At 32.5% G+C, this 22,066-nt stretch overlaps 6 protein-coding genes and 1 pseudogene across 6 annotated transcripts; all 7 read left to right on the top strand.

The window, feature by feature from the left end:
• Positions 1 to 32: 32 nt before the first annotated feature.
• On the top strand, positions 33 to 1,985 carry LOC126854652 (odorant receptor 4-like). Its single transcript, XM_050601587.1, has 5 exons — positions 33 to 1,075; positions 1,286 to 1,385; positions 1,481 to 1,591; positions 1,707 to 1,862; positions 1,932 to 1,985. The coding sequence occupies exons 1-5, from the start codon at positions 279 to 281 to the stop codon at positions 1,983 to 1,985; spliced, it is 1,218 nt and encodes a 405-aa protein (XP_050457544.1). The 5' UTR covers positions 33 to 278.
• Positions 1,986 to 2,737: 752 nt separating this feature from the next.
• LOC126854629 (uncharacterized) lies at positions 2,738 to 8,213 on the top strand. Its single transcript, XM_050601561.1, has 10 exons — positions 2,738 to 3,624; positions 3,940 to 4,039; positions 4,126 to 4,236; positions 4,356 to 4,511; positions 4,579 to 4,628; positions 6,249 to 6,998; positions 7,542 to 7,641; positions 7,758 to 7,868; positions 7,937 to 8,092; positions 8,160 to 8,213. The coding sequence occupies exons 1-10, from the start codon at positions 2,828 to 2,830 to the stop codon at positions 8,211 to 8,213; spliced, it is 2,385 nt and encodes a 794-aa protein (XP_050457518.1). The 5' UTR covers positions 2,738 to 2,827.
• Positions 8,214 to 8,643: 430 nt separating this feature from the next.
• LOC126854832 (odorant receptor 82a-like) lies at positions 8,644 to 10,698 on the top strand. The gene is made up of 5 exons (XM_050601925.1): positions 8,644 to 9,458; positions 9,705 to 9,804; positions 9,903 to 10,013; positions 10,248 to 10,403; positions 10,648 to 10,698. Exons 1-5 carry the CDS (start codon positions 8,644 to 8,646, stop codon positions 10,696 to 10,698), a joined length of 1,233 nt encoding a protein of 410 aa, XP_050457882.1.
• A 757-nt stretch (positions 10,699 to 11,455) lies between these two features.
• Positions 11,456 to 13,534, top strand: LOC126854765 (odorant receptor 4-like). The gene is made up of 5 exons (XM_050601788.1): positions 11,456 to 12,264; positions 12,355 to 12,454; positions 12,670 to 12,780; positions 13,008 to 13,163; positions 13,481 to 13,534. Exons 1-5 carry the CDS (start codon positions 11,456 to 11,458, stop codon positions 13,532 to 13,534), a joined length of 1,230 nt encoding a protein of 409 aa, XP_050457745.1.
• A 595-nt stretch (positions 13,535 to 14,129) lies between these two features.
• LOC126854628 (odorant receptor 82a-like) lies at positions 14,130 to 16,143 on the top strand. Its single transcript, XM_050601560.1, has 5 exons — positions 14,130 to 14,917; positions 15,274 to 15,373; positions 15,459 to 15,566; positions 15,749 to 15,904; positions 16,090 to 16,143. Exons 1-5 carry the CDS (start codon positions 14,130 to 14,132, stop codon positions 16,141 to 16,143), a joined length of 1,206 nt encoding a protein of 401 aa, XP_050457517.1.
• A 1,000-nt stretch (positions 16,144 to 17,143) lies between these two features.
• LOC126854753 (odorant receptor 4-like) lies at positions 17,144 to 19,176 on the top strand (annotated as a pseudogene).
• Positions 19,177 to 19,701: 525 nt separating this feature from the next.
• On the top strand, positions 19,702 to 21,647 carry LOC126854550 (odorant receptor 4-like). The gene is made up of 5 exons (XM_050601414.1): positions 19,702 to 20,510; positions 20,596 to 20,695; positions 20,869 to 20,979; positions 21,218 to 21,373; positions 21,594 to 21,647. Exons 1-5 carry the CDS (start codon positions 19,702 to 19,704, stop codon positions 21,645 to 21,647), a joined length of 1,230 nt encoding a protein of 409 aa, XP_050457371.1.
• The last annotated feature ends 419 nt before the right edge of the window (positions 21,648 to 22,066 follow it).

Raw genomic sequence — 22,066 nt, 5'->3', positions numbered from 1 at the left:
CCTACAATACATAACATACCTGATTGCTTGACTGTCTTTATCCTGGAAGGGAAGTTACACCCCATTGATATATAACCGCATATTATCTTCCGTTTCATACAATGAACTGAAAAACTGCAAGTATTAATTTCGCACAACCAGTTAATCGTTAGCTATCTTTTCTATCCCCTAAGAAACAAACTATATGGCCGCGCAGGCGCTGCAGTAACTACTGATATTGAAATGCATTGTCAGTAGTAAAGATCAGTATCTGACGCGCCTTTCGCGAATTAAACACAATGCGTTTGTCTCACAAATCCAAGGAAGATGTTTATAAACGAAATAACAATTATAGTCTCCAATTAAATCGTTGGATTTTAAAGTCGATAGGCATTTGGCCCGAATCACCTACAAGTTCGATTATCGAAAAGATTTTATCAAAAATTATAAGAATAGTATGTTACTCCTTAATAGCTCTCACTGTCATACCGTCTATCTTGTATATACTTTTTGAAGAGAAAGACTTTCGTTTGAAACTACAAGCTATAGGACCCACGAGTCATTGGCTCATGGGCGGTATGAATTATTCCTCCCTATTATATCAAAATAAACAAATACGTAAATCCATCGTGCACATGGAAACCGATTGGCGTATGGTGAACAGAGACGACGATCGGGAAGTGATGCTGAGAAATGCGAGAGTCGGTCGCATTATAGCAGTGGTTTGTGCATTGATCATGCAAGGTGGTGTTCTCGGTAATAACGTGGCGAAAGGATTATCACCTCTGATCATGGTTATCGGCAATGAAACAATAACAATTGGTCGCTTACCATTACCGTCTTACAACAAAATCGTGGATACCAGATTCAGTCCGATCTACGAAATCCTATTTACGTTACAATTTATTTCTGGCATAATAGTAAATAGCACCACGGTCGGTGCGTGTGGTCTCGCTGCAGTTTTTACGATGCACGCCTGTGGTCAGCTTAACATAGTGATGTTGAGACTCGAGGAACTAGTCGAAGGAAAACGGCACGAAATTGTAGTTACAAAAAAACTGGCGAATCTCGTCGAACATCATTTGCGGACATTAAGGTAACACTTATAATTGATTATTATATATATATATATATATATATATATATATATATATATATATTTATAACTTTCAAATATATACAAAAAACTGCGATTTCAGGAATTTCAAAAATCTTGAAAAATCTAAAAACTAATTTGGATATAAATATTTAATTTTTTTTTTTTAAATGTGTGTATATATAATTACTGCTAGTGTATCAATATCAGGTTTATTTCGCGCATGGAAATAATTATGCGTCAAATTTGTTTTGTGGAATTAGTCGGATGTACATTCAACTTATGTATGCTTGGATATTACACTATTTCGGTATGTTCAAACACATGGAAAAATGAATATGTGACGAAGAGAAATGCTTATTACTTTTTCAGATTCTATTAAATTGCAAACATTGTATGTTTCAGGGATGGCACGAGGAAGATACAAATACTTTAATAACGTATTTAATTATTTTTATGTCGATGATGTTTAACATCTTCATTTTTTGCTACATCGGTGAACTCGTTACGGAACAGGTAATTACATTCATATTATCATGTTTCTTTCATCGTTTTTTTACTTAATAAATAATATAATAAAATGAAAATATTGTCAAAATTTTAATTTTCAAAAAACTTAATTTTACAACAGTGTAAAAAAGTGGGTGAGGCAGCTTATATGATAAATTGGTATCAATTGCCGCGTAAAACTGTGCTCGGTCTAATTTTAGTTCTTATACGATCAAGCATAGTTATCAAAATCACTGGTGGAAAAATATTTCATATGTCAATCGCAACTTTCGGTGATGTAAGTGTTACGAAGAGTGCTTATACGTCACTTTTTAACTGAATAAAATTCAAATGAATTATCTTCCAGGTAATTAAAACATCTGTGGCATACTTGAATATGCTTAGAACTTTAACCATGTAAAAATATTGTATACTAAAATGTAAATTTCAATATTTAATGCATAATAAATATTTTGCTTCGAAAATTAGGAAATTAGGAAATAAAAAGTGTTGCATATTATGTATTTAAAAATGCATTTTTAAGATGCTATGACTTATTAACTTTCTCGCTTGCACCTAATATATGTCTACAGTTGCAAATGGCGGTGCAACAAGTAGTGATTATCGATTAGTACAATGTCCTGTCTCTCAAAACATGCAAACTTTTTCATAAAGAAGATTCTGTTACAATTCCGTTAATTATATATCCATAAATTTCAATATTTTAATATTTTATTAGAAGCTAGACGGTGATAAAAATATATTATATGTTCCATATAATATTTGTCATTAAAAACAGTCCACAGAGTTTATTTGTGGTCAATTAAACCATTAATTTTATTCTAAGTATTCTTATCTGCTATACCTGAAACGAGGAGATTCGAATAAGACACGTGCCTATTATATAAATAATTAAAAATATACAAGAGAAAATACATATTCTTTAACGAGAAAGATCATTATGCGAATAAACAATTCATCGTGTTTAACGTAACATTTACGTAATTAATATTTGATAGCACTTATTCAATCGTTTTCTACCTCTATTACTCTTGTACCGCATATTACCCTCAGTTTCCATGCAACAAACTGGGAAAATCGAGTATCGATTTCGCATAATCAATCAACCGTATAATGTCTTTTCAATCTCCTGAAAATTAAATATATGGCGACGCAGGCGCTGCCGTAACTACTGCTTGCCGCTGAGACGCGCAGTCAGTAGTAAAGATCAGTAGCTGACGCGCCTTTCGCGGATTAAGCACAATGTATTTTTCTCGCAAATCCGAGGTAGACATTCACAAACGGGACATCGATTATAGTCTTCAGTTAAATCGTTGGATCTTAAAGTCAATAGGCGTTTGGCCTGAATCATCCACGAGCTCGAATATCGAGAAAATTTTATCAAAAATTCTGAGAATAACATGTCACTCCCTGATAGCTTTCACTGTCATACCTTCAATATTATATATTCTTTTTGAGGAAAAGGACATCCATTTAAAATTAAAAGCTATAGGACCCGCGAGTCATTGGCTTATGGGTGGTATAAATTACTGCTCGCTATTATATCAAAATAAACAGATACGTAAATCCATCATGCACATGGAAACCGATTGGCGTATGGCAAAAAGAGAGGACGATCGGAAAGTGATGCTGAAGAACGCGAACATAGGTCGCTATATAGCGAGCACTTGTGCGCTGATCATGCAGGGTGGTGTTCTCGCTTATAACGTGACGAGAGCAATATCACCTACGGTCGTGGTTATTGGCAATGAAACAATAGCAATTGGGCGTTTACCATGCCCATCTTACAACAAAATCATTGATACCAGGTTCAGTCCAATATACGAAGTCATATTTACGTTACAATTTATTTCTGGCATAGTAGTAAATAGCACCACGGTCGGTGCATGCGGTCTCGCTGCAGTTTTCACGATGCATGCCTGCGGTCAGCTTACTATAGTGATGTCGCGACTCGAGGAACTCGTCGAAGATAAACGGCGCGATATTATAGTTCAGAGAAAACTAGCGAATCTCGTGGAACGTCATCTGCGAGCATTAAGGTAAGATTTGTAATTAATATATGATTTATTGTTATAATTTATTATTGTATAAGTTATTTTATTTTATTTTTGTTTGAATCTAAAGACTCAAGTCATAAACAAATAATAAAATTTTTTAAAATCGTAAAAAGGAATCATAAAAAATATAGTATAATTGACCAAACAAATGTATCTAACTGAGAACTTTAGAAACATGTAATACTTAAATTAAATTGTTATAAGATAATAATTATTTTTAACAAAAAATATTGGGATAAAAATATTTAATTTTTATTTTTTTCAAACGTACACTTACTGATAGTATATCAATATCAGGTTTATTTCGCGCATGGAAATAATTATGCGTCAAATTTGTTTTGTGGAATTAGTCGGATGTACATTCAACTTATGTATGCTTGGGTATTACACTATTTCGGTATGTTCAAACACATGAAAAGATGAATATGTGACGAAGAGAAATGCTTATCACGTGTTCAAATTTTATCAAGTTGTATGTTTCAGCAATGGCATGAGGAAAGTGCAAACACTTTGATCGCATATTCCATTGTATATGCGTCGATGATGTTTAATATTTTCATATTTTGCTACATCGGTGAACTCGTTACGGAACAGGTAATTACATTTATATTTTCATTTTTTCCCTCATTTTTTTATTTAATAAATAATATTATAAAATTAAAATATTGTTGAATATTTGATTCTCAAAAATTATTTATTTAATTTTACAACAGTGTAAAAAAGTCGGCGAGGCAGCTTATATGACAAATTGGTATGAACTACCGCGTAAAACTGTGCTCGGTCTAATTTTAGTTATTATACGATCGAACATAGTTATCAAAATCACTGCTGGAACAATATTTCATATGTCGATCGGAACTTTCGGTAATGTAAGTATTATAAAAAGTGCTTATATTATTTTTTAGCTTATCAAACTTCAAATTAATTATCTTTCAGGTAATTAAAACATCTATGGTGTACTTGAATATGCTTAGAACTTTAACTATGTAAATTTTATAATACAATGTGAGTTTTATTTAACATATAATAAATATTTTGTGTATTTTAAAGTACATTTTTGAAATGCTATAATTTATTAGCTTTCTTTGTCTTTTATTTTACTCATGCAATTTAGGTATTTATAAATAAAATCAATCTTTTTTTTTATATAAGAACAAAATAATTTTGTGTATGATAAACAAATGTTTGTAAATGCAAATCAAGTATCGTATATTCCACAATTCTGTACGATCGCGTATAAAACAAAATGCACTGCACACGCCGCACATAATTTGTGTCTAATATATATCTATAACTGCAAGTGGCAGTGCAACAAGTAGTGATTATCGATTAGCACAATGTGCCGCCTTTCGGGTCGTGCAAACCTACCTATAAAGAAGAATCTGCGCAATCGCATTAACTATTCTGCTTACTGTGCCGCAGAAAGGCGCGATAACAAAAACGTTGATGATCGATTTTTCACGTGTTTTACACGACGAATTATGATGATATCATTGATAAGTTGATGTAAGCTTCGCATCATTATAAGAGGCATCGTGGTATAATATCCAGACAAATCGCTGATTCCTGAAACCACTCGGCGCTTGATCGGAATCGCGTGTAATCACCGTTAAATAAATTCTATTGATTATTCAGATAACGTGCTATGTTCTCATATGATATTTTCATTTAAAAGGAAAATATCATTATTTCGTATATTACACTCTATTGCACTTTTGTATAACACACTTATGAATTATCTAATTTAAAGAATAAGAATGTTGGCATAAAAATGATGTAAAATTTATTAAATGTAAAATTAAAATCTTTTCTATAAGATTTACTTAATTTAATCTCTACCTTACTATTTTTGTTTATTTCAGGTATTTAAAACATCTGCAATATATCTTAATATATTTCATACCATAACTATGTAACTATAGTATATGTAAAAATTGAAAGCAAATTAAATCACATACAATAGGAAATGATTTAAAAGTCATCAGCTTTTAATAATATTATTTGCTCATTGATAATATGTATAATAAACGCTTATAAAATATTAAAATTATCATAACATAGAAAGAGCAAATTAAAATGCATAAATAATATTCCATATATGAATACGTACAGATACATATTTTTGATGTGGATTTTAAAGATCACGTGAAATGAAAATTGTTATTTTATCCTTTTTAAGATCTGCCACATCATTGTTATTGTTAGAATAAATTAGAATTCGCACACCAATTTCAAAGAAATGTTATATTGCATTTTCTTCCCCCTGAATATAAAGCACTATCAATTTATCCAAAAAATCAATTTTTAAATTAAAATAATTCCACAATATTTCGATATAATACTTCATGTATCACGTATGATAATCATACATAAAACTCTTTGATCGAGTTACTGATTCATTGTCAGCGAGATAGATGCATCCGAAGCAACCGAAGCAACAAGTCTGTGACAGCACTCTTCAATCGATCTGATTTATTTCGTAGTAGACTATCTTTTCGCGCAGACGCCACAGTGACTGTTGCTACAATAGTCGATTAGTAGTAGCCGTTGTGCCGTCGCGTAGTCACAATGTGTCGTTCGATGACTAAAGAGCTGCACGATCACAGTGTACAATTGAATCGGTGGTTTCTGAAACCGATAGGCGCGTGGCCGCGATCCACCACAACTTCGAGCAGCGAGAAAGCCGTCTCTCGCGCTCTAATATTCATCTGTTATTTTTTAATAGCTTTCACGGTGGTGCCGTGCGCGTTAAACATCATTCTCGAGGAAAAGGATATCGAGCTGAAACTCCGTGCCATCGGTCCACTGAGCCACTGGCTCATGGGCGCAATGAATTATTGTTCCCTGCTGCTGCGTGGCGCCGATATACATCAATGCGTGCGACACATGGAAATGGATTGGCGGATCATCAGGCGATCGCGGCATCGCGAGATCATGGTGAGGAACGCGAGACTGGGCAGATTCGTGGCAGGTTTCTGCGCGATATTCATGCACGGCGGCGTCTTCTCCTACAGCATCGTGTCCGGGATGACGACGGTGATGGTGTCGATCGACGACAATCGGAGCGTCCCGATGCTCCAGCTGCCCTGTCCGTCGTACAGCAAATTTGTGGATGCCCGATTCAGCCCGGCAAATGAAATCGTCCTAATAATGCAGCTGTTCTCAGGTTTTATAGTAAACTCTACCACTGTCGGAGCTTGCAGCCTGGCCGCCGTTTTCGCTATGCATGCGTGCGGTCAACTCGATATTTTGACCTTGCGTCTAGATAATCTCGTCGAAGGTAAAGATGCGAAAGAAAGTGATACGGCTCAGCGGAGGCTGGCCGATATCGTGGACCATCACTTGCGTGTTTTGAGGTAAATCTAGGGGATTACGCGTTATGTATATATATTTAAAAATAAAATATTCAAAAATATAATTTCAAAGATGTAATCATAATTGTCTAAATGTCTATTCAGTTCAAATACGATATCTTTTTATTAACAGATACTTTTTATTGACAAAAAATTATTCCCCCTTTTATTTATACGAGTAAGTCGCGAGACTTATATTTGAACATTTAATTTTAATTTTGATATTAAAAATTATCTACTTTTATTCCTTCTCACTCGTTTTTATTCTCATGAGCTATTAAAATTTTTGGAAGCTGAACTGTCCTTCCTTCTGTATCATTAACAAAAATTTTGGAGCATCTTTTGATTAATAAAAAATTCTATATATAGCGTCTTACAAAAACCTCCAAAATTACATATCTTTATGTTATTTATAAATTTTAGAATATTGTAAAATAACTTTTCCTCTTGTAAATAAAATTTTGATTATAAACTATTTAAGACAAAACTTTATAAAATATAATAAAACATTAAAGATTTTTCTAATTTCTTCAAATTTTAATTTAGGTTTATAGCGCGTATCGAAGATGTTATGCATCAAATATGTCTGGTAGAATTAGTTGGATGTACGTTTAACTTATGTATGCTTGGATATTATTCAATTACGGTATGCTAATCATCTTAAAAGGTGAATACGTATATAATCACAATCACAATCTCTTAAAATCTCAAAAATTTTTATCTCAAAAAAAAAAAATTCTCAATTTATTATAATCTTTTTAGTGGTGGAATAAAATTGATGCAAAGAGCATAGCGGCATATATTATTGTATATATATCGATGAGTTTCAATATCTTTATATTTTGCTACATAGGTGAAATTTTGACGCAACAGGTACAAAAAAAAAAGTGTGAATTAGCACAAATATTAACGCATATATTTTTAACAGCCATATTTATTAGTGTAAAAAAGTCGGTGAAACAGCGTATATGACCGATTGGTATCGCTTACCTCATAAAACAGCTCTTGGATTGATCCTAATTATATCCAGATCGAGTGCTGTGATCAAAATAACTGCTGGAAAATTAATTCAACTTTCCATTGCGACTTTCAGTGACGTGAGTATCACCGAATTCTTCTTCAAGCATTTTCAATAAGTTATCAAGTATGCAATCATTATTCCAGGTTATCAAAACATCCCTCGTCTATCTAAATATCTTACGAACTGTTACAACGTAAGCACGAATGCGATCGTAGAGATTTTCGATATATTTTTATCTCTTTATTTGTATAACGTTTTTAAAATAAAGCCACACACAAACATAACATATTATTTATCTGTTATTAAGAAATTTAATAAAATTTTTCTTTGCTGAAAATTTTTCTTCAATGTCTGACGTATTGAAAATCACGTCTTTATACACAACGAAAAGAAAATTGACAGAAAGACTTACCTTATCCGTCACATATGTTTTCCACGTGTTCTCCATTCTTAAACAGTCAACGTTACATTTCCACGAGCAATAATTATCGATCAGACATGCGTCTCTCTCGGGAAGCACAACCCCCTGCGTGCGTTCACCAAAGATTCGCGCAGGCGCCCGTTCGAACATAATTCCAGTACACCACTCATCACGGTCAGTCCAAGATGCGCCTTCGCGAAACAATCATGACATGCTCCGAGCATATGTCAACGAGTATCAAACTTACACACACAACTTACAAAAAGAATAACGATTATAGTCTTCAACTAACTCGTTGGTTTCTGATGCCGATCGCCGCCTGGCCACGAGCACGCACATCGACGACGGAGAGGGTCTCTTTGCAGGCGCATATTCTCGCTTGCTCGTCCCTTATAGCAATTGTCATGATACCGTGTTTGTTATACGTCTCACTAGAGGAGAAAGACATTCAGATAAAACTGAGCGTTATGGGTCCGCTGAGTCACTGGATTATGGGCACGATTAATTACTGGCTGCTTCTTACACGCAGCGACGATATCAGTAAATGCGTACGACACATGGAGATGGATTGGAGGCTGGTACGAAGGATCGACGATCAGGAAGTGATGCTGCGATACGCCAAGATCGGTCGTTTTATCGCCGGATTCTGCGCGGTGTTTATGCAGAGCGGAACGTTTCTCTTTGTCGTAGCCAAAGCGATGACATCTATTACCATCCTCGTGGGCAACGTAACGACGTCCATGCATCCGATGACTTGTCCCATTTACAGCAAATTTATCGACACGAGATTTAGTCCCGCAAACGAGATCATGTTGGTCGTGGAGCTACTATCTTGTTTTATAGTAAATTCGATTACGGTAGGCGCTTGCAGTCTCGCTGCAGTTTTCGCGATGCATGCTTACGGTCAACTCAATATGCTATTCTCTTGGTTAAATAATCTCGTTGCTGACGAGGATAAGGGAAATGAGTATGCTGAACAGAAACTGGCTGCGATCGTGGAGCATCATTTAAGAGTGCTGAGGTACTCTATTTAAGTCAAGATTTCCGATTACAAGATATAAAGATTTTCGATTACAATTGCTCGTTTGCCATATTAGATAAAAATTTTATTTAATAATCACACTGTAACTAAATATTTCCGTACAAAATAAGATATTTTTATTTTTATATTTTATATAAAAAAAATGCATGTATATTTATGTTGAACAAAGTAAGATATAGATATTTATTAAAGAAAATCGTGTTGGATCTCATGTATATGTTTTAGTTTTATATCGCGGATGGAAAATATTTTGCAACATATCTGTCTCGTGGAATTGGTGGGATGCACGATGAATATGTGTTTACTTGCATATTATTCTATTACGGTACGCTAAAGACTTAAAAAGGTGAATATATGTTATAGAAATTTTTTTTTAGTCTTTTTATGTATAAAATTTTTAATGTTTTTTCTCTGATTTCCTAGAATTGGAGTGATTTTGATGCGGCAAAAATAACGTCATATATTATTGTATATGTATCTATGGCATTTAATATTTTTATATTTTGTTATATTGGCGAGATTCTTACGGAACAGGTAATATCTTGAATTTATAATAAATTTTTAAACATTGAAATTATTACATACTTATATATATATAATATATTTTGCAATTATTGCTTAATTATCTAACATTTCATAAACTGCTGATTGCATTTAATTTTTTTTCTATCTTTTCTAATATATTTCTTATAGTTTTTTCCATTTTTTATATATAAGAAAATATATATAAAAAATGCAGCTTTAAAATACTTTTTTTTTATTTATTAGTGCAAAAATGTCGGCGAAAAGGCTTACATGACCAATTGGTACGATTTACCGCACAAAACTGCCCTTGGTCTCATTTTGATAATAGCGCGATCGAGTAATGTTATCAAGATAACAGCCGGAAAATTATTTCAATTGTCTATTGCAACTTTTGGTGATGTAAGTAAAACGTATATATTGCACTTATAAATGAGATATTGTATTAATAAAAGTTTAATACATGTTTTTACACTTTATATATTTATAAATTATTACAAAATATTCCTTTACATCTTTCTCTTCATTTATGATCTTTTATTGCTTCTGAGCGATGTTCACTCATTTTTAATGCTGACGCTCATGCTTTAATGTCAAAATGCAATTAATTATATCGTAAATAGGAAGGAAGACCTTCTTGTTTCAGGTAATTAAGACTTCTGTGGTATATTTGAATATTTTAAGAACAATGACGTAAACTAAATAAAGTTTAGAAAATATAAATACATTTTGTATAGAATGCAAATGTGATATGAACAATAGAATAATTATATAATAAATAAAATAAATCACATTATATACTATACTTATATAAATTTTTTTCATGATAACATTTTAAAAGCACAACAATATTGCATTTTGCAATGTTAAGAAAAGATTATTCTGGTATTAAAAATATTAATATTTTTTATATAAGATATATATTATATCATATAAAAATATTTAACTTTTAAAACTGCGACAACTAGTTTATATTACAAAAAATATTGTGTATTTTTTTTCTAATTAAAAAACATATTTCATATAAAATAAATATTTTTTTAGGCAAGATTAATATATTATAATTGTGACATGTATAATATATTATAGTTGTGACATATATATTATTGTGACACAATAACTTTCTTTATATAGATAATTTATTTTCTATTGCTTTAAACTTAAAAATTAAAATATCGAAAGAAGCTTAGTATTTTACAAAATTTATACTCACTTCCGCGAAAGTTTCCTCACGTTTCTTATATAATGCGACATTTCGTCAACTGACGGAACAAAATACTGGTCACGAACGATTATCGATTGTACATGCAATTGTCCCTCTCAGGCAAAAAGTACATAAATGTAAGTGTTCGTTAAACTTTAGTAGAAGTTGGCGCAGGCGCCTGTTGGAACATAATCATTGTCCGAAGCATTGATCACTGCGACAGTGCGTCAAGTGCATCCGTGAAGTAATCATGACGAATCCGAAATCTGTGCCTAAAAATGTCGATTCTAAAAACTATAATGATTACATTCTTCAATTAAATCGATGGTTTCTCAAGCCCATCGGTGCTTGGCCGCAAACAGACGCGTCAGGCATTGTCTGGAAGATCGTTGTGTTATTACAAATTTTTATTTGTGTAACTATAGTAACGTTTATAATGGTACCGTGTATGTTGTACATGTTATTAGAAGAGAACGATATCAAGTTAAAATTGAGCGCGATGGCACCACTGATTCACAGAATTATGGGCTCGGTAAATTATTGGACGTTGCTAACACGCAGCAATGATATTCGCAATTGTATAAAACATATGGAAACTGATTGGAAGCTCATACAAAGGATCGAAGATCGGGATGTGATGCTGCAACATGCCAAGTTTGGTCGCTTCATCGCCGGAATCTGCGGCGTGATTATGCAAGGAGGTACATTCTTATTCAGCATAGCCAAAGCGATGAAAACTGCAACTATCGTTGTTGACAACGAGACGTTGACGATGCATCCGATGACGTGTCCGATTTATAGCAAGATCATCGATACGAGATTCAGTCCGGTGAACGAAATCGCACTGATTATACAGTTCCTGTCGACGTTTATAGTAAGTTCCTCTACTGTCGGTGCTTGCAGTATGGCTGCTGTCTTCGCGATGCATGCTTGCGGTCAACTAAATGTATTATATACATGGCTGCACGAACTTGTTGGGAGCCAAAAGGAGAGAAATCATATAACTAACAATGAGAGAAAATTAGCTATTATAGTGAAACATCATTTGAGAGTGTTGAAGTATATTATTATTACTAATAAAAAAAAAAAAACATTTAAAAGCAATTTGTTAGAATATATTTTATAAACAAACATGTGTATACATTTTAGCTTCATATCACGTATAGAAAGTATTATGCATAAAGTCTCTCTTGTGGAGTTGGTGGGATGCACGATAAATATGTGCTTACTTGGATATTATTGTATTATGGTATGCTAAAAATATACGAAACTGGATCTCTTATTGCACACTCTAATATCTTTTTTATTTGCTCATATAATATTCGAATATTATAAATTAATTACTTCTAATATTATTTTTTATATATGTATATCACTTATATATATTTCATTATAATAGGTACAAGAAAATGTAGATATCTTTTATTTTTAGACAATAGACAAGTCTGTATTTTAATCTTTTAGGCTTGGGAAACGGTCGATGCAGCAAAAATAACATCGTACGTTATCGTATATTTGTCAATGGGATTCAATATTTTCATATTTTGTTATATCGGAGAAATTATTACAGAGCAGGTAACATACATATAGATTCAAATCAAAATAGTTTTATAAAATTTATAACCAAATTGTAAAATATATAACATTCTTATCGTTATTTTATACAAAAGTATGATTTTTTATTTTTAATCAAACTATAGATTTTTTTATAAATTTTTTTAACATCATTTTTTATTATTGAAATTATTAAATTTTTCATTACTTTAAAATGATTTAAATACATCTTATATTGATTTTGGTAGTGCAAGCATGTCGGAGAAATGGCATATACGACTAACTGGTATAAACTACATCACAAAACTTCACGTAATCTCGTTTTGATTATTGCACGATCGAGTAATGTAATCAAGATCACGGCGGGAAAATTATTTCAATTATCTATCGCAACTTTTGGTGACGTAAGTAACACATATACGTATATCGTAATAATAATCTCGTGTTAAATAATAATTAAAATAAATTGTGTTTTTCGTTATTATGTTAATTATAAAATTACATATACACATATACATATTTATATTGTATATACATATATGTAATTATACATATTATTTTAATGTACGTTACCTTCAAACATTATATATATATATATATATATATATATATATATATATATATATATATATATTCAATTAATTCAATATTTCAAATTTGTTAGTTTTTAGAATAGTATTATTTGTGTATAAATATTTGAAAACAAACACTGTTGTTTCAGGTAATTAAAACTTCTGTAGTATATTTAAATCTTTTACGAACGTTGACTATGTGATAAAGAGGATAAAAAGTGTGTACAAAATACATATAGAATTACATATAGAATAAATATATGAAAAAATATATTCTCTTAAACTATGATAAAGATCAGTATTTATTAAATTTTCTCTGTTATCCATTATTATTTTCTAATCTTATTAAATTTTAGTTTCATTCTACTTTCTTTTTTTGAGACTGATCGATACACGCGCAAGTTTTTAATATTGCTCAATTTCTGGTTGCCATTTTGAATTAATAAAATTGACAAATAAAATATAATAGATGCTGTCAATAATAATGCAAGACATTTTTCTTACATTCTTCTAAATAAAGATGCGGAAAGTAAAGCATCATAGAATTATTATTTCAACAAAACAGTGAACTACTTGCGTGACCCAGCTGTTATTGTGCACAATCAGCTGTCTGCCGCGAAATAAACTCACTGCTTTAATACGCTATCACCGTAAATATCGATTCCCCAAGAGACGCGTGTATTATTTGAAAGTATAGTCGGCAAAATGCGCACGCGTTACTCTATGACTATCGCTCATCGTTTTTTTGTTTTCGGATAATCATTCGCTCAATCGTGTCCGTGCGCTTGCGAAGCGAACATGAAGAGTTCCCAGCAGAATGTTCCGATCATATTTGATTACATAAAAGATACGGAGTATAGCATACAGCCAATTCGTTGGCTCCTGAGGCCAATAAGCATCTGGCCAGTGTCGTCCATCAAGGAAAAGATTCTTTCGATGGTGCTATTGCTAGTATGCGTTTTTCTTATCGTCAGTACTTTAATACCTTGTGCATTGGCTACTTTTCTGGATGAAACCAAAGACGTAGAGGAAAAGTTACGCGATTTCGGGCCTCTCAGCAATTGGGTGCTCTCAAGTCTCAAGTACTGCATGTTGCTGACGCATGTCGGTGACATACGTCAATGTATCAAATATATCGAATTAGATTGGCGTGCCGTGACGAAAATAGAGGAGCGAGAAGTAATGTTGAGAAGCGCCAGGATCGGTCGCTTCATCGCGATATTCGCCGCGACTTTTGTGCACTGCGGAGTGTTCTCCTACAGTATCTTCCAAGGAATGACGTTGGAGTCCGCCGCTGATAACGTATCAGTGCATTCTCTGCCTTTTGCGTTCTACGATAAGATTCTGGATACCACGACAAGCCCGGCGTACGAGATAGTGTTTGCGATACAATTCTTATCTACGTTTGTAGTAAACTCTATAGTGGTAGCTACATGTAGTATCACTTCCGTCTTCGTAATGCATGCTTGTGGTCAATTAAAGATTCTGATATCCTTGTTAAATAATCTCGTCGATAAGAATGAAAAGAGAGACTTTTCGCAGCAAAAATTCGCAATTGTCGTCGAACATCATTTAAAGGTACTTAGGTAAGAATTGAATGAATAAATTAATTAGTTTTTCTTTAGTTTTTTTAATTTCGCAAAATTTAAGATTGTGTTTTACATGATAGTCTTATTTAATTATTAATTAGATTTTTAGTAATTTTTTTTTTTGTATATGTAATCAAAACAGATTTACTTTTACCTTTTGCTTTTAATTTAATAAAAATACACCAAATATTGTTTAATAATATATTAATCTTATTGAATAAATATGTTCTAATATATGCATCTTTATATACAATATAATATGTATTAATAAATCATACAGATGTATATGAAAAAATATATGCAAAGAATTAATTATTATAATGCTTATTATGTATTTCTAAATACATTTTTAGTTTTGTGTCTCACATAGAGAATATTACGAATGTTGTTTGTCTCGTGGAAATAGGGGGATGCACAATGCATATGTGTCTCTTGGGCTATTATTGCATTTTGGTAAGCGCACATCATGAAATTCACAAGTAATATTTAACACATTTGATTTATCTATTTTTTGTATAAATTAACTAATCTTTTTCAGGAATGGAACCAAGACACTAAAGGTTTAATTGCGTATGGTATAATATTGATCTCTGTCACTTTCAATATTTTTATATTTTGTTACATCGGGGAGATCCTTTCGGAGCAGGTAATGTCAGCGCTGTTATATAAAAAATCAGAACTTCAAAGATTTTTTTGTGATTAATAAGAAATCGTATAATGTAGAGCAAAATAATTAATTTTACATATGAGTTTTATTAAAATACTATACTGTCGCGAAGATATTTTCCGATTTAATCAGTAACAGGTATATAAAATGCGTTATAACAGTGCGATCAAGTTGGCGAAACCGCCTATATGACAAATTGGTATCTATTACCTGGAAACAATGCCCTCGGTTTTGTTTTGATAATTTTACGTTCTAGCATCGTGGTCAAAATCACTGCTGGAAAAATGATCGAGCTTTCTCTTTCTACTTTCGGTAATGTAAGTATACGAAAATGTATTTCCAAATTCAGATAGATATATAGCACTTAGCACAGACATTTTATCCAACAGATATATAATATATGTATATAAAGATTCTTAAAAAAATAAATGAATTATTTAAAAAATTAATTGTTAACTAAATCAATTTTTTATAGCAACAATATGATTAAAAATTGTTTCAGGTAATTAAATCTGCATTAGCATATTTAAACATACTTCGTACTCTTATTACGTAAATATTAATAATTTTTAATATATTAAGTAGAGCATGTGAATAGCAAATACTAATCTCTTAAATAATTAAATAATAATGATATTTCTGGAAGAATATTGTATAATATTTTTGTCTGTTTTCAAAGTAAAATTTAGACACTTTGCTTGCTCTTTTAAATTTGCAATGTACAAATATATTAATATATTATAATGAATAATAGATTATATATACAACTTTCTAAAAATTGCATAAATTTTGCAGAATAAAAATATATCATAGTCATGCAACTTATAGTTATATCACAGAATTTTATAAAAATAAAAATGTAATATGATTTTACTGTCAGATAGAAAGCATCAATAATATATTTAAATGTACTCTAAAAACTCTTTAATATTTTAATATTAAATATAAATAATTTTTCAAATTTGATTTTATAGACTATTATATTCGTTAGATATATAAAAGTATTTCGTTTATCAAAATAAATCGAGCTTCATTCACAGCATTGTTCTTACATTTTTTTTTGTCGAATATGATTATATTGTATAATTAGAACCATTACCATACCGTATAACTTCAAGAAACATCTCTGTCAACCTTTCGCAGAGAAGTTTGTCTTACACTTATTACATTTACTATATTATCATATATACGGAATAAGATGATCGTCGAACAAGAAAATCTACTGTCTACTGTTCATATCAGAAAATATGAAGCAGGAAACAAAACCTGGCATACGCATTACGCATTCCCCCTCAATCATAAATAATATCCTGAGAACTCTACTTTGTGAAACTCCCTTTTCACATCCCCGAGAAGACTTGCACGCAACACGCAATAAAATTCCAGAAACTAGAACCTATTGAAGATCTCATTAATAATAAAATGGCAAAGTAGGAAGGATCAATTGCGTTTATACACGGACGCACGAGTGTCCAGAGACGGAAAATGCACATGCGCGTGATCAGTCTGCTCGTTGTCAGTCAGTTGTGCGTGTCGTTACGATTTAGTCATTCATCATGTACGATCATTCTCTCGAGTCCACGATAGACGGTTGGAACTATAGCATCCAGCTGAACGCTGGTTCCTGAAACCGATCGGCGCCTGGCCTCTGACACTTTGCGAAACCACGACGGAGAAGATCAGCTGCGTGATCTTGTCGGTGATCAGCTGCTTCCTGATATGTTTTCTGCTCGTCCCATGCACTCTCGGCACTATTCTAGTAGACGCCGATCTCGATATGAAGATCAGAATGATCGGGCCAATCAGTTTCTTCCTGATGGCCGTGATAAAGCAATACATTCTCATCGCCCGCGGCGATCGCATCAGCGAATGCATCCGACATATCCGCGCGGATTGGGATCGAGTCAGGCTGGGTCACGAGAAGGACCGCGAAGTCATGTTGAACAATGCCAAGTTTGGCAGATGGCTTTCTTTCGTCAGCGCGGCCTTCATGTATTCCGCTGGCTTCTTTTATACTACGCTGATGCCGCTCTGTGCAAAAAGAACGGAGATAATCGATAACGAGACGGTGAGATTGCTGTCCTTTCCGATCTACCGTGGCCTCCTCGATCCACGGACCACTCCGTCCTTTGAGATCGCTCAGTTCACGCAGACTCTAGCTGGTTACGCCATTTACACGCTCACCATCGGTGTCTGCAGTCTGGCCGCGGTATTCGTCATGCACGCTTGCGGTCAGTTCCGGATTCTCATGCTAAAGATGGAGAATCTTGCGGACGGAAAGGAAAGAAATAGCGCAAAGACGCCTGAGGAAAGACTCAGCGACATCGTGAAATATCACATTAGAATATTAAGGTAACGTGCGCATTAACTTTCGTATTAATGATGTCTTATAATCGCGACTGACGTGATGCGTGAAGAAAAATATATGCAAGCATAAGAGAAATTATAATCACAAATTTTTTTTTACGAAATATCAAAATTCTAATATAATTTTGAATTAAATATATATATATATAAAAATAAAAGTCTTATGCAGAAAAATTTCGAGATTTCTCAATTATTACAAACAATTATTATGAATAAAATTGAAGAAAATATTTCGGCTCTTTTTTCTACAGTTTTTATATAACTTACAGTTTTATAACTCGCACCGAAGGTTTATTGAATGAGATTTTCTTCGTGGATGTAGTGGGATGTACGCTCAATATATGCTTTTTGGGATTTAATATGATGACGGTACGAAATATAATCGCGAAAAACATTTTAAGTAGATGAATAACATAATATAAAAAACTATAACAGTTTCTTGTTCACGACATTTTGATGTTAGCCTTTTAGGAATGGGAACATCGTGAAACTTTAGGAACAATGACATTCTGCTCGTTACTCATATCCTTTACGTTCAATATATTTATTCTTTGCTATATTGGAGAACTCCTTGCCGAACAGGTACTTTAATTACATAATACAATCTTTGTATTTAGTGCAAAAAATTGTGATTTTTGTAATTTCAAAGTACAATCATGCAGTCGTCTAATCTGAGAACTCGAACAAATTAACGCAAATTTAATTTTTCCGATTAATCATCAATTTTTTCAGAATGTTTAGTTATATTAATTTTATTAAATTTGATTTTATAAGAAAAAATACAAATTTTTCATTACATCACGAAAGCCTAATGTGATATAAATAATTGTGCTAAATGTGTTGTGAGAATTATTTTCTACAGAAACCATCAATCTAATTTTTTAATAGTGTACACAAATTGGCACGAAGACTTACACGATAAACTGGTATTATTTACCAAATAAAAGTGCGCTCGGTTTAATATTAGTAATGAGTATGTCCAATGCCACGATCAAACTCACAGCAGGAAAATTTATGGAGTTATCTTTGGCCAGTTTTTGCAGCGTGAGTAGATAACGATAGAATTATTTATCGCGCGCATAATATAAATGTAAGACAAGAAACATTTCAGATTGTGAAAGCAGCCGTGGCCTACCTGAATTTACTTCGTACTTTTTACGTCTGATACGACGTGGCATTATTATTATCAAACGTAACATTAGCGCAAATACAAATTAGATATGCGTTAGCAAATCAATAAATGATTTTCAGTAACTTACCATTTATGTAAACATAAGCTGAAAATAAAAAAAAAATAAATTTAGAAAATTGACAAACATAATTGAAACTGAATTTAAAAATTACATTCACAATAAAATCTAAAATTATAGATTGTGTTATAATTAGATGTTGCGTAAAAAAAATACGACGTGATTCGATGTACATACTTATTTATTATTTACGATACTTTACGCACTATGGAAATAAAAACGCATATATCCGCGAAACTATGTTAGAACTTGTCGTGAACTTCACTTCCCTACGCACTTTCAATCATCATCGAACCCTCGGACATGCAATGACCGGGAAAGGGAATAACTCCTCGCATGTATCTCCTGACTTTGTTACACATGGTAGACATAAATCGTATATGCACGCGATCGCGGAATCATTAATCCCCGCGCTTGCGTCGCCTCGCGGACGTTGCGACGCCGCCGTCCGCGTGCTTCATTCATTCAGTCAGCGTTTATTCCCTGCGGACGACAGTATGCACGATCGATCCCGACTTCCGGATAAGATATATAATGTACATTACAAGAATGATATACGTTACACTATGCAGCTATGCCGTTGGATTCTGAAACCAATCGGCATCTGGCATCTCGTTTACGACCGTTCGTCGCAATATGAGAAACTGATTTCGGCAACGCTGATCTTCGCATGCTTTTCCGTCTTGTGTTTCGTGCTCGTACCTTCCGGTCCATACACTTTACTTCGCGAGAAAGATATCAATGTTAAGCTTAAACTCTTCGGTCCGGTTGGCTTCTGCCTGACTTCCGCGATAAAGTATTGCTTTCTCGGAATGCGCGGTACGGCGATTGGAAAGTGCATCAAGCATGTCGAACATGACTGGCAGGTGATTCAATATCAAGATCATCGCAAAATGATGCTGAGGAACGTACTAGTGGGCCGCAGACTCACCACATTGTGCGTGATTTTTCTTTACACCGGTGGAATGTCTTATCATACAATTATGCCGCTGTCATCTAGAATGAAAGCGAACGATAACTACACGAATAGACCATTGGTTTATCCCGGCTACGATATTTACTTCGATCCTCAGGCAAGTCCCGTTTACGAGATCGTCTTTTGCTTACATTGCCTATCCGCTATTATTCAGTACAGCATCACGACGGCGGTGTGTAGTTTGGCAGCGATTTTTGCGACGCACGCTTGCGGACAGGTGCAGATATTGATGACGCTGTTGGACGATCTGGTAGATGGTAAAAAAAATAAGAACACTACCGTGGACAAACGTCTGACTTTAATAACGAGGCATCACGTGCGCGTGCTGAGGTGAGATGAAAATGGGAAAAGCGTCAGAAGAATTTCGATGACGCGTGTTTTTAAATTTTCCAGTAGATTCATGACGCGTTTCTAGATTTACGGCCGATGTGGAGGAAGTGTTACATGAAATATGCTTGATGGAACTGGTAGCTGCAACATTGATTATATGCTTACTCGAGTACTATTGCATGATGGTGAGAAGAATGTAATAACCAATGTCAAATGATGTTGACATTGTTTTTCTCTTTATTCATATAATTTCTTATATTCAAAGTTATAATAGCAATGAGAATTATAATGATTAAAAATATTTTTCTTTCTTATATTGATAAATAATAACTATGTAATTGTACATTTGCCTTCTCAGGAATGGGAAAATAGCGACGCCGTGGCAATCTTTACATATTTTATTCTACTGATATCTTTAACGTTCAATATTCTAATATTTTGTTATATCGGCGAGCTCATTGTGGAAGAGGTATATATATATAATGTTTTATATATAATAATATTCCTAACAATAAAAAAAAATAATTCTTTATTCATGTCTTGTTTGTATGAATAAGCAATAATCATGACAGAACTCTAGCATTATTACAATCATATTACAAATTAAACACAATTTTGCAGATTATAATGAATAATTTAATAGTATTTTTTATAATATGTAAAATATTATATATATATATATATATATATATATATACATTTATTAGTATAGCAAAATTGCTTCAGCCGCGTATGAAGTTAATTGGTACGACTTACCTGGTCATAAAGCTCTCGATCTCGTATTGATCATCACGATATCTCATTATCCACCCAAGCTTACGGCTGGCAAGTTCTGCGATTTATCCCTCAATACTTTTAGCACTGTAAGTCTAATATAGAGTATTATTTTGTTAATATTTCAATAATTATTATAATTTATTTCTATCCATATTTTTTTTGTAGGAAAATTATATATTAGAAATATATATATATATATATATATATATATATATATATATATTAAAAAACATATTTTATGTTTTTAATTGTTATTATTACATTAATAGTTTCATGTGTCTCTAAAACTAATACTATTATTTTCAGGTACTTAAAACGTCCGTAGTGTATTTAAATTTGCTTCGGACAGTTACGCAATAAAACATTTTTATATTAGTTAATAATTTAATAGCATTTACTAGACTGCTATTAGTCAAACAAATATTTTAGTAAAATAAAATTATGATATTATCATTATATATATATATATAATAAAAAATATATGTAACAAAAATATATATTATATTCAAAAATTATATGCTATATTATAAAAAAGATTAAAGAAAATATGCATTTTGCAATTGTATTTTAAAAGACAAATACATAATGTTATATTATATGTAATGATTGTATACGTAATATTTTAGAAGTCGCGAAAACGTATAATTTACAACGATGCGTTGCGCATTTGAAAAATATTGAAATTATAAATTATATGCGTACTATATTATAACTTGTCATGAACTTCAGATCTCTTTGCATCTCTTTCTCTTACACATTACAGCACCCTCCGATGAGCA

This window comes from Cataglyphis hispanica, chromosome 14 (assembly GCF_021464435.1).
Source record: "Cataglyphis hispanica isolate Lineage 1 chromosome 14, ULB_Chis1_1.0, whole genome shotgun sequence".
Lineage (NCBI taxonomy): Eukaryota > Metazoa > Arthropoda > Insecta > Hymenoptera > Formicidae > Cataglyphis > Cataglyphis hispanica.
Note: the sequence above shows the minus strand (reverse complement) of the source record. Positions and strands in the feature narration are given on the sequence as shown.

What these genes read in the sequence shown, in the direction of transcription:
- LOC126854652 (XM_050601587.1), top strand. Translation starts at nt 279, where the DNA reads ATGCGTTTGTCTCACAAATCCAAGGAAGATGTTTATAAACGAAATAAC. An exon ending in CATCATTTGCGGACATTAAG is followed by an intron (nt 1,076 to 1,285) that starts GTAACACTTATA and finishes TATCAATATCAG; the next exon opens with GTTTATTTCGCGCATGGAAA. An exon ending in GTGAACTCGTTACGGAACAG is followed by an intron (nt 1,592 to 1,706) that starts GTAATTACATTC and finishes ATTTTACAACAG; the next exon opens with TGTAAAAAAGTGGGTGAGGC.
- LOC126854765 (XM_050601788.1), top strand. Translation starts at nt 11,456, where the DNA reads ATGACGAATCCGAAATCTGTGCCTAAAAATGTCGATTCTAAAAACTAT. An exon ending in TTGGATATTATTGTATTATG is followed by an intron (nt 12,455 to 12,669) that starts GTATGCTAAAAA and finishes TTAATCTTTTAG; the next exon opens with GCTTGGGAAACGGTCGATGC. An exon ending in CTATCGCAACTTTTGGTGAC is followed by an intron (nt 13,164 to 13,480) that starts GTAAGTAACACA and finishes CTGTTGTTTCAG; the next exon opens with GTAATTAAAACTTCTGTAGT.
- LOC126854832 (XM_050601925.1), top strand. Translation starts at nt 8,644, where the DNA reads ATGACATGCTCCGAGCATATGTCAACGAGTATCAAACTTACACACACA. An exon ending in CATCATTTAAGAGTGCTGAG is followed by an intron (nt 9,459 to 9,704) that starts GTACTCTATTTA and finishes TATATGTTTTAG; the next exon opens with TTTTATATCGCGGATGGAAA. An exon ending in CTATTGCAACTTTTGGTGAT is followed by an intron (nt 10,404 to 10,647) that starts GTAAGTAAAACG and finishes TTCTTGTTTCAG; the next exon opens with GTAATTAAGACTTCTGTGGT.
- LOC126854550 (XM_050601414.1), top strand. Translation starts at nt 19,702, where the DNA reads ATGCACGATCGATCCCGACTTCCGGATAAGATATATAATGTACATTAC. An exon ending in CATCACGTGCGCGTGCTGAG is followed by an intron (nt 20,511 to 20,595) that starts GTGAGATGAAAA and finishes ACGCGTTTCTAG; the next exon opens with ATTTACGGCCGATGTGGAGG. An exon ending in GCGAGCTCATTGTGGAAGAG is followed by an intron (nt 20,980 to 21,217) that starts GTATATATATAT and finishes TACATTTATTAG; the next exon opens with TATAGCAAAATTGCTTCAGC.
- LOC126854628 (XM_050601560.1), top strand. Translation starts at nt 14,130, where the DNA reads ATGAAGAGTTCCCAGCAGAATGTTCCGATCATATTTGATTACATAAAA. An exon ending in CATCATTTAAAGGTACTTAG is followed by an intron (nt 14,918 to 15,273) that starts GTAAGAATTGAA and finishes ATACATTTTTAG; the next exon opens with TTTTGTGTCTCACATAGAGA. An exon ending in GGGAGATCCTTTCGGAGCAG is followed by an intron (nt 15,567 to 15,748) that starts GTAATGTCAGCG and finishes GCGTTATAACAG; the next exon opens with TGCGATCAAGTTGGCGAAAC.
- LOC126854629 (XM_050601561.1), top strand. Translation starts at nt 2,828, where the DNA reads ATGTATTTTTCTCGCAAATCCGAGGTAGACATTCACAAACGGGACATC. An exon ending in GTGAACTCGTTACGGAACAG is followed by an intron (nt 4,237 to 4,355) that starts GTAATTACATTT and finishes ATTTTACAACAG; the next exon opens with TGTAAAAAAGTCGGCGAGGC. An exon ending in GTGAAATTTTGACGCAACAG is followed by an intron (nt 7,869 to 7,936) that starts GTACAAAAAAAA and finishes CATATTTATTAG; the next exon opens with TGTAAAAAAGTCGGTGAAAC.